General features: G+C 41.8%; 2 protein-coding genes across 3 annotated transcripts; both read right to left on the bottom strand.

The window, feature by feature from the left end:
* Nucleotides 1–1,041: 1,041 nt before the first annotated feature.
* Nucleotides 1,042–4,749, bottom strand: GluRIIC (Glutamate receptor IIC). 2 transcript variants are annotated; one of them, XM_070283224.1, is made up of 11 exons: nt 4,597–4,749; nt 4,344–4,499; nt 4,221–4,283; nt 3,877–4,080; nt 3,610–3,821; nt 3,412–3,534; nt 3,117–3,359; nt 2,636–3,052; nt 2,210–2,581; nt 1,471–2,151; nt 1,042–1,413 (listed from the first exon to the last, which is right to left on the bottom strand). In XM_070283224.1, exons 1-11 carry the CDS (start codon nt 4,631–4,633, stop codon nt 1,123–1,125), a joined length of 2,799 nt encoding a protein of 932 aa, XP_070139325.1. In that variant the 5' UTR covers nt 4,634–4,749; the 3' UTR covers nt 1,042–1,122. The 2 variants fall into 2 exon arrangements, with proteins under 2 accessions (XP_070139325.1, XP_017028929.1); XM_017173440.3 differs by having other exon boundaries at nt 1,043–1,413; nt 4,552–4,749.
* Nucleotides 4,750–7,651: 2,902 nt separating this feature from the next.
* Nucleotides 7,652–10,310, bottom strand: LOC138927945 (apolipoprotein A-IV-like). The gene is made up of 3 exons (XM_070283496.1): nt 9,792–10,310; nt 7,845–8,066; nt 7,652–7,663 (listed from the first exon to the last, which is right to left on the bottom strand). Exons 1-3 carry the CDS (start codon nt 10,308–10,310, stop codon nt 7,652–7,654), a joined length of 753 nt encoding a protein of 250 aa, XP_070139597.1.
* Nucleotides 10,311–10,692: the final 382 nt, after the last annotated feature.

Raw genomic sequence — 10,692 nt, 5'->3', positions numbered from 1 at the left:
ACAAATGCACTGAGAGAAAGAGGGGAGACTGAAAAATAATATAAGATTTACTCAAGGGGATAATTAAAATTTGAAAAGTATGAGAAGAGAGCTGGGACATAAAGAAATCGTCATGACTTAGTTTAAAGACTTATGAAACGATTGAATTCACATCAGAGTGCGCAAACCAGTTGGGAATTATAGCTCCATAGAGGGAAAAATACCTATAGCTGGAGATTAGACTGTAGTTTTTGTTAAAAATTAATCCGAAAAGCTATCAAATGTCTGTATCTCCTAAATTTCCAGCAGAAAAAAATCTAAAAAATTTCGTTAAGCTAATTCAAACATTCTGGTAAACCTAGAATTATTTTCCAGTAAAAATGTTCTCAGTGCACAGCCTTCCCCTATATATTGCCAGTTGTCATCATCCTCTGGTTGTTGTTTTTTTTTCGCTCAGATGCTACTGCTTTTGCTGCTGAAACTGTCGCTGTCGTTGTCATTGCTGCTCATTTTACACAAACCAACAAAGGCCAACGGCGACCCAACACGAAACACGGCAATCACCCAGCAGGACCTCCTTGGTACTTTGGTCCTTTGCCTGCTCCTGTTGTTCTCGCCCATCTCGCCTGCAGCTGCTTAAATAATTTTCGCGATGGGGCGGCTGCAGCGCGGTTCGTCAGTCGCCGGATATAAAATGTCAATAAGCTCCAATAACGCAATTGACAAGCTGAGACAGCAGCCTCGCCAACAATAAACGGGAAACGGTGCTCAAGGATGAGCGGCTGTGGCTGTTGGAAAAGGATTGAGGGTTGCAGGAGGTTGTAGGTAGTAGTGGCCAGCGAGGCGTGCACTAACTTCCAGCATCGACATCTCGGATTGCCCTGCGGGATCAAGACAGAACAGGAACAGGACCCCAGCTCCGGTCTGGAGAGAGCAGAGTAATTTCAAGCTTAAGGAAGCTTCAAATTGATTACGAAATGGGAGGAACTTCAAGGATGATTGTGAGATAGAAGCTATAAAAATCAATTTTGCTTCTGGGAGTTATTCGAACCTGAATTTAATTGGTTAACTTAAGTTATTATAATTTTGTAAATACACTTTTTTTTCTGGTTAAAAACTCATTTGAGAATCAAAATCCTAAGCTTAGACTCGGGCCTCTTGTTGCTTCGCCTTGGTGTTGTCATTGATGGGCGACGAGGAGCCCGAGCCAGAGCCTGATCCCGAACCCTGTGCCATTTCCCGCATTTCCTCTGAAGAGCGACCTATGACAATGCGACGATTCGATTTCGGAGTTCGCTCCAAGGACTTGTCAATGGATCTCCGGGGAGTTGTTCGCAGGCTGGAGACGGGTGTCCCAGCCACAATGGGTTTCTTGTTGTTCCAAACGCACAGCACAAACCTGATTTCCTTGTTAAAAGCTGCCTTGAAGGTGAGCTGTAAAACGGAGAAGTCATAAATAAGGATGGTAACTAAAGGTATAGACCTTCTTACCCTCTCCTCCAAGGCCACTTGCTGCACGTAGACCAAGAACTCGGTGATGCCAATGAGAAAGGCAATCAGTATGCCCACATAGAGCGTATAGAAAATGCCGCGCAGCTCCTCGAAGGTCATGTCTGGAGTGGCGTCGGGATCTGGTTCCTCAAAGCAACTGGCATTCGGGTTCTTCCACCACTTTTGCTTGAGATCGTAGAGGTGACCCCGCTCGCTTAGCCTCAAAATGGCCACACTCAAGTTTGATCTATACTCTGCTCCAAAGGGCACCGCAATGGCATAGTGCTTCTCGCCGAATTTTTCGCCAACCGAACGAAGATCACAGTGCAGTTCACGATGGTATTCCAAAGTGGTGGTCTCCATGAGGAACATATAGTCGCCGCGATTCTTCTGGACCCGCTCCACTCCCTCTAGATTATCCTTGGTGTATGCCGAAGGGTCATCGTTGTTCATCAGATTGAAGGCCAAACGATAGACAGTCTCGTTGGAGTCAGCCAAGAGGTTATAGGTGCTGCCACCATAAATGGTGCCGAATTTGACCTTCTTTTGACCACTCAGATCCTTAAGGTTGGCGATGCTGCCCTCCATTTTGGAGCTGGTCAAGAAGGCAGCCAAGTTGGCGGTATAGGAGTTGGCAATAATGATGGCGAAAATCCACCAGGTAGCCTCGAACATGCGAACCTAAAACAAATTGGTATAGATTGAATATAACCTAGCGAATAACCGAAAGAGTAAGCACCTGTGGACTTCTTGGCAAGATATCACAACCAGCTGTCATGATGGAGGCCACCGTTAGCCAACCAGTGTTGTGAATGTCCCACGAGTTCTCCAGCACCTCTGGATCGCGATTGCAAGGATGGGGGTTCTCCCACTCCATCTTGGCAATCCGGGCAACGATCGTCTTGAGAAAAGTGACCACAAACACCGATATCAGGATCCAAATCCAGACCTCTCCTCCAAAGGGCGCCAGATAAGCATCCAGTGGCTTCTCCACATGCGGACTTTTGTAGGCCAAAATACTGACGCCCAACTGCATGAAGGGCACGGTAAAGTCCACTGCGGTTTTGCGGGCTTGGGTGATTGTCAGGTCGCAAATGCCCATGTGGGCATCCTAGAGGAATACATATTAGAAAACTTGTTATAAAGAGTTTACCGACTCGCTTACATTATTAATAATCTCGCCAATGATGCCGTTCCACTGCTTAGTGTCCTTGTCCAGCTTGCCGTATTGCTGATCCGCCACCGGAATAAATTGGTACTCGAAGCCCATCTCCTGGGCAATGGCATCGATGAGATCCACGGCATAGCCTTGATATTGGGCATTTCCAGTCATATTTAGCTCCACGGCAGTGTCGTTGTAGGAAAAGTATGGCGGTCCTATTCTAGTGGCCACTCGATAGATGATCTTCTTTTGCACCTTGGCATCCACATTTAGCTGGGTTATCTGACCCCTGGGATCCCACACCGCTATGCCTATGCCATCGAGGGGATCATAGACCTCTATATTGAAGGTTATTCGCTGACCATCCTCATCGAACTGCAGGCTCGTTGTCCGGAAGTTGGTGCTGTTCACGCCGGAAGTCTGGAAACGGCAAACACCTCGCCAATTAACTGGGATTTCCCTCATCCCTACACTGTACACTTACCCCTTTCATGAGGCGTGTGAGGTAGCGACCCATGGCCCAGGTGCGACCTCCGGAGGAGGCAAAGTCACAGGTTATACGCGGCACTGCCATCCGGTCGGGGTAAAAGAAGCTGGCATTCCGCCAGGATTGCTCAAACAGATGGAGGGCATCGTGGATCAGGTCATGGAGAAGAGTGCGCGGTGATTCGTTGCTCTCGTAAACTATGTCGTCCTTCTGAATGACATAGCCATAGGGTTGGGAGTACTACTCAAAAGATATGGTTTATATATAGCTAAAGTGTCTGTAGTTAACTCACCGGTGGAGGATCAGGATTGAGCAGAAGTCTAGCTGCTGTTATATTCACGGCAAAGGTTTCATTGTCTGCAGAGAGTTCCTCCAAATGATCGGTGTAGGTATCCAGATTGGTTAGAAAAATATGCTAAAGGTGGAATTAGCTTAATAAATTACTCTTAAGGGTTCCTTACTGAAAGGATAAGTTCGTTTTTGTACTCACATTAAACTGTCCAGTTAGACCAAACTCCGAGGAGGCATTCAAGAGCTCCACCAGCATCCCAGGAGCACAGTCCAGAACCACTCTCCTTTCACCCCTGATGCTCTTCCACATGACCCGATAGTCGTCGTCCTTGTGAAACTTTCGTACCCTAACCACTTCGTTGTGGACCTCACGCAGCTGTAGAAGGTCCTGCAAGCGAGCAGCAGCCTTGACTAGAAAGTATATATTAAATAGTTTTTAAATTAGAAAATCTTATAAAGTTCATACCATCATCTCCATCATAGACTATCGTAAACTTGCGCCAGCCAAAATTCTGGACAATATCTGCATAGGCCTTGGACAGTATCACCTGAGAAGGGTAAAGATTCAAAGTCATCTGATGGTTGGGCCGCTCCTCCAAATGCTCCTCGTCCGCCACATCGAATTCGATGTGGGGAATGCCGGTATTATTGCAAACCAAAGCTATAATATCTAGAAAAAAAGAGAAGAAGAGAACAAATCACTCATACGCTCTGTTGACAAACAGAGAATTTTCCTACGCCGGAAAAGCTTTTCTTTTCCATTCTATTTTGCTTACATTTTCTATACAAAAATGTTCCCTCCACACTTACCGCTCGCCGCCTTTGAACTTGGTCCAAAAATAGCCGCGACACCATTATCCACAAGATCGCAAGCTGAAATTCAAAAAGAAAATTCATGCAAAAATTCGTTGAATAAAAAAATAATAAACTCACCCTGCTCCTGCATGGTGACACTGCCATCCTCAGGCTTTAAACGTTTTATCAAAGGAAAAAAGCGCATGGTTTGCTCTGATTCGGGACCATTGATGGCATTGATCACCTCCAGGAACTCCTTTTCCAGCTCCAGTTCATCGTCGTAGAAGAAGGCACCTGCAGGGGTTTTAGTTTAGGGTTAACTGAGAGGTGAAACCTTTTCTCTCACCAATGTTGATTTGTTGCCCCTGGCTGTGGGAAACGAAAAACGCACTCCACATGCAGCTGAGCACAAGTATGCGGTGCCACATGCCTGCCTGGCCTGCTCTCTGCCCTGGAATTTTCAGCTAAGAATTTGTGGCCAGCGGCGTTGAGCTATTTCCAAAAATATTTTGTTTTTTCATGCGGGAAATCCGATGGCACTGGCGAGTCCACGGCAACTGGGGGAAAGCTCTGTTGGACATGGGAGATCGAAGGTGGTGCATGAGGAAGGGAGAATAGAGAATGGAGAACGGGGAGCGGAAGGAAGATGAACAGCTGCTTGGAAAAGCTCTGTCAGCTGGTCACCATCTGTCACAAAATGGGAATAAATATAAAGATGAAAGAGATTTTAATTCACAAAATATAATTTATAATTTAAAATTAATCTAGAAAGAATTATTTTATAAGGTTTTTTAGGGTTTTATTAATTAAATGATTACTGAACTAATATATAAAATAAAATGGAATAAATATTTACCTTTAAAAAATATTTAATTATTTAATTAATATAAAACAACTATATTGTTCCTATTTTCTAACTTAAATTCTCAATAAAAGAACTTTACAAAATTTTTGAGAATAAGTTTAGCTTTCAAGAAATATTTAAATATTTAATTCATATAAAATCCCCAAAAATTTTGCTATATTTTGCAACCTAAGCTCTCATAAAATTGTAATAAGATTAAATGTATCAATTAAATAATAAAAAAATATTTATTTAATATACAAATTTTTCAATTTTTAACTTAAATTCTTACACGAACATCAAAAAATTTTAGAAAATTAAAATTTATAATTTAAAACTTTAAAGTTAGCTATAAAAAATATTTAATTAGGGATTTTATAAAGGCTTTATAGTAAAGGCTTTAGAGTATAATTCTAACTTAAACACTCATTAAAAAACCTTTACAAAATTGAGTAAAATCTCTAAACCCAGTACCTTCCTATACCATTACCTTCTAGAAAACACTCTTCTGTTAAACCAGAAGGACAACCTTTTCAAAGGCAACCAGCGATTAGCTCCCTGGGGGATAGAAGTAACCCCATTAAAGTCGGACACGGTTCAATCAGCCTGCCGCCAGGTTGGGTTGAAACTCCATTGAAAAGCGATGAGGTGTCAATTTTTCAAGGCAACAAGGGGACAGAGCCGTTTGGGTTTTTTTTGGGATTTGCATAAAGGTAGAAGCAGCCAGCATTCAGCATTCAGTCGAGCATACTTTTAATGGCCGGAGGAGGTGGAACTCTAACTGGAACTGGGACTAAGGCCACCACAACAGCCCAACATGGTGGCAACAATATGGCCGCTGGTGTCATTTTAGCCTTTACCCGCAGTGTGTTTGCTCAAAGGATTTTGATGATGCCAAACACGTTTTGTGTTTTAGCCGCTCTACACCACACCTTTTGCCACCTTTTGTAGGCCCCGAAATTTGAATAATTCCCACCCACCGACCGTTAATATTCATTTGGGCGTAACTGGGACTAAAATCCAAATATTCAATATGCCGCTGATGATGATAAATGCCTTCCAACTATTCCGAATTGAATACCATTAGCAAGAGGAATTTTTCGCGCTGTTATTTCTTCTTTCCTTCTTGTTTTCCTTTCTTTTTTTCGATTAAAACTTTTGTGGAATTTTTTTTTTTTGCTGGCTACTGCGCGGTAATCAAGCCGAGGAGAAGCAAAAAATACAAAAAAAAATTGGCCCAGGCACACTTGCAAAACATTTTCTATTACACGAAAATATTTATGGCCACCAAGCGATGGGGTAGAGGGGGGAAGTCTCTCCACGTATGAATGGAATGCCCTGCAGCAGAGAGACCCAGACCAGACCAGGACTACCCAAAATCCTCCACTCCACCAAAAAAAACATAACAGAAAACAGAGCTCAGAACAGAGAAAACCGAGCAACGGGAGCACAACAAATCCAAATCCTGGCCACAACAGCAGAAGAATCTGCAAAACTTTTCGCTAGGTAATAATACCCTGGATAAGGGAGCAGGGGAGCAGGGGGGGGGAACTCACTCCCTTGGCTAGTGCAAAAAAGTTTTTAATACTTGCCATAATGTTGCCAAAAGGATTATCCAAAAGAATGACTTTTAATGGAGACAGGAAGTAAGCGCATAACAGACAGAAGTATTAACTGTTTCCTTCCGCTTGCGGGGAGTACTTCTTCTTCCTTCGCCGGAATCCTGGTGAACCTCGGCACACACATATTTACAAAACTGTCAGTTCCTAAGCGCTCCACCTCCTCGTCCTCCTCTGGCATCCTTTAGTGCGTGTCCTGTGGCTGCCAGGGTGTGTGTATGTTTGTGTGTGTGTGTTTGTGGCACGTAAGCTGTGCGGAAATATTGCAACATGCTTATAACGGGCAGACTACGGATTCTGAGGCTGAAAGGCTTATGACGATTACTGTTCCATTCCGAAGGGTATTACGATTTGTCCAAAAAACTTTGAAACTTTCGAAAATGTGGCTATATTAAATGTAAGGTTAAAATATAAATTATATATATTATAAAGAATTTAAATATAAGATCAAGCCATTTTCCTGTTAATAAATAATTAAAATTTAAATAATAATCCAAACTCGATAAACCAGAAGCTCATAAAATCCTTGTAAAACTTGTATCAAATAAATATCAAATCAAAGTAATGGCAAAGAAGTTATTTTTAAAAATATAACTTTATTTAAAACGATAAATACAAATTTTGCTAAATTTCATTGTCCGCCTGGCAAATAAAAAACAAAGAATCATTACAATTGCTGTCCCACATTTCGGCATTAAACAAATTGACGCAGTTCTCCTCATGATCTTTGTCGTTTGGTTGTTCCTTATGCCACTTTAAAAATGGTGCTGGCTTGTGCGAGGCCACAGTTACGAAGTGGCCCTCATTCTCCTCATCATTAATGCCTAGCCAGTGAGCCGGCCAATTATCAAGTTTTGGTATAACGGCGTTCATTTCTTCTTCATTTCGAAAGGAGGCTAAGTAACCTCCCATCTTACGACACATTCTCTCAGCAGTATACCAATCCACCTCTTCATATACAATTCGAAAATACCTGGTTCCGATTAGCTCGAAACCTGATGGAATAGTAATTGTGGATGAAGCCGGGACTTCCACCTTGGCTGTTTTTTGGGGGGCTGCCGTCTTATTCGATTTTGCCTGTAATTGACTCTCCTCGGCAGCATCTATCTTGTTGTTTGACATTGCCTGCAGTTGATTTGCAAGCGCCTGAAGTTGGATTTCAATCTTTTTTTGTACCGTAAGGAGACTTTCATCCAGTTTAGCCTCCAGTTTGGTTTGCATCTCCTGAAGCTGGCCTTCCAACTTAGCTTCAACTCCTTGTAGTTGTCCTTCCAGCTTAGCCTGCTGTTCCGCCATGCTGTCAAGCTTCGCCAGGACTTTGGTTGCAATGTCAGCATCATTGGTGTTCTCGGTGTCCTGTTCCTGGACGACGTTGCCCAACAGAGGACGTAGTTCAGTCTGATTGGGATCCATATCAGTAAGTAGGATTGTATAGTCAAAACGAGGGCTCTTCGCCAAGGATCCATCAAACAGGATACAGGCAGCCAGCGCCCAAAGGAAGAAGATTCCGAAATTGTGCATTATTTTACTGGGAGATTATACGACCGTGAAAGTTGAAAGTATTTGGTGAACTGATTCCTGAATTGTTCGAAGAGGCATCGATCTTAGGCTGGGATTGATAAGAGAGCTTTTCATAAAGATGACGACACACTTTTTCAACGTATTTTCCAATTTCCGTGTGTATACAAATAGTAAACATATGTACAAACAACCCAACCTACCAATGATCTCTTCTACCCTCTTCGCTAAATAGCCTGAGCGATTTCTTTTCCTAAATGCTACCCTACCTCAAGAAACAATGCCAGCTGTGGGCACTTCTGTTTGTTTGATTTTTTATAGAAATAGTTAAAAAAAAACTACAATTAGTCATTAATTCGTTTTGCATTTCGCATTTTGCTGAAAAAAGTGTAGTTTGTAGCTAAAAGCTCTGTTTAAGCTGCGTGACGTAAATCAGGGGTTCATGGGTGAAGGTGGAAGTCCCTTATCAACTGATTCTCGGAATCCCGCGATGGTTTCCGAAGCAGCATCCGATCTAGTTGGGATTGATAAGGGCTGTCTATAGCGATTACCGCACTCTCTGCGAGCTTGTTGATATACATTTGATTTGTATAAAAAAAACATGTGGAAAGAAACCAAAGACAATAATTTTGGACAAATATTTGTATTATATTCAGCTTATTGTTTTAATTTATTTTTTGCATGTTCATAAGTACATTAATGCAGAGGTAATAATATCGAATGCAACATTTGTACAACATTTGCATTCAATCGGTAGAAACTGACAAGAAAAAAAGCTTTATTTTGTTGATTTTTTACATTTTTATTTACTCAAGATTTAACTTCTTAATTGAAGTTTCGTTTTTCAAGCCTTTTTTCTTTTAATAAATAGTTTAGTTTTTATATTTGATCCAAACTCGATGCTAAAACTAGAAGCCCATAAAATCCTTGTCAAATCGAAAAAATATTGCTGAAAAGTAAGGAAGACCCCCCCCCCCCCTTTTTAGTAAATTATTGATAAGGTATTATTATTTTAAAATACAACTTTATTTAAAACGATAAGTACGAATTTTGCTAAGTTTCATTGTCCGCCTGGCAAATAAAATGCAAACTATTAATATGACCATTGGCGGCCCCCATTCTGCCTTCATACAAATAAACGCAGTTTAACCCATGGTTTCTGTCGCTTGGTCCTCCCCCAACCCCCTTTAAAAATGGTGCTGGCTTTTGTGAGGCCACAGATACGAAGTGGCCCTCATTATCATGATCATTAATGCCTGTCCAATAGCCCTGATCATCAAGTTTTGGCCTAATGGCGTTAATTTCTTCTTCATTTCGAAAGGCGGCTAAATATCCTCCCATATCACGACACCTTCTCTCAGCAGTATACCAAGTTTCCCATTCATTCACAAATCGAAAATATCTGTTACCAATTCGCTCGAAACCTAATGGTACCGTAATCGTTGGTAAAGCTGGGACTGCCACCTTGTCTGCTTGTTGGAGGGCTGCCGTCTTATTCGATTTTGCCTGTAATTCACTTTTCACCTCGACAGCATCTATCTTGTTCGATACTAATTGCAGTTGATTTACAACCGCCTGAAGTTGGATTTCAATCATTGTTTGTACCGCAAGGAGACCTTCATCCAGTTTAGCCTCCAGTTTAGCTTGCACCTCATGAAGTTGTCCTTCCAGCTTATTTTCCACTCCTCGTAATTGTCTTTCCAGCTTAGCTTCCACTCCTTGTAGTTGTCCTTCCAGCTTGGTATTTACCTCATGCAGGCTTTTTTCCAGTTTAGCCTCCACCTTGGTTTGCACCTCCTGAAGATGTCTTTCCAGCTTAGATTCCACTCCTTGTAGTCGTCCATTCAGCCTATTTTCCACGTTTTGTAGTCGTCCTGTCAGCTGCATTTCTCCTATTTTTCCCTCCAATGTCTCCAGCTTCGATTTGAGAACATCACGGGTGTTCTGGGCCTTAACGACTTCGTTAAGCCGTGGGCTTAGTTCAGTCAGACAGTAGCTGTCGCACTGATTTTGCTTTGGATCGTCAATGAGGCATATGTACCCCGACTGGTCCTCCGCGAAGGATCCTTGGCACAGGATACAGGCAAACAGTGCCCAAAGGAAGAATGTAGTGAAGTTCTGCATCCTTTTACTAGGAGATTGTAAGACTACGGTAGATGAAAGTCTCTAAAGAACTGATTCCCGAATTATTCAAAGACTTTCAAAGAGGCATCTGGCTTCAGCGGGGATTGATAAGAGATGACGACATTCTCTGTGTGCGTATATACATATTTCTCAATTTCTGTGAGCATAAATATGGAGGTCTTATATACACAACAAAATATAATCATTGATTAAAGAACTTAAAACTATTTCTCTATGTGAATTCATGCTCTTAGAATTAAAGTATGCTTTTGTTGGGAAGTAAAATATATATGTGGGAACGGACGAGAACGGACTAAATATATACAACTAAATAATTTCTCAATTTTGCAATTTCTTAGTTTTGATTTTATATAATAATATA

The sequence above is a fragment of the Drosophila kikkawai genome, chromosome 2L (assembly GCF_030179895.1).
Source record: "Drosophila kikkawai strain 14028-0561.14 chromosome 2L, DkikHiC1v2, whole genome shotgun sequence".
In the NCBI taxonomy this organism is placed as follows: Eukaryota; Metazoa; Arthropoda; class Insecta; order Diptera; family Drosophilidae; genus Drosophila; species Drosophila kikkawai.
This window is presented reverse-complemented; position numbering and strand designations above follow the sequence as displayed.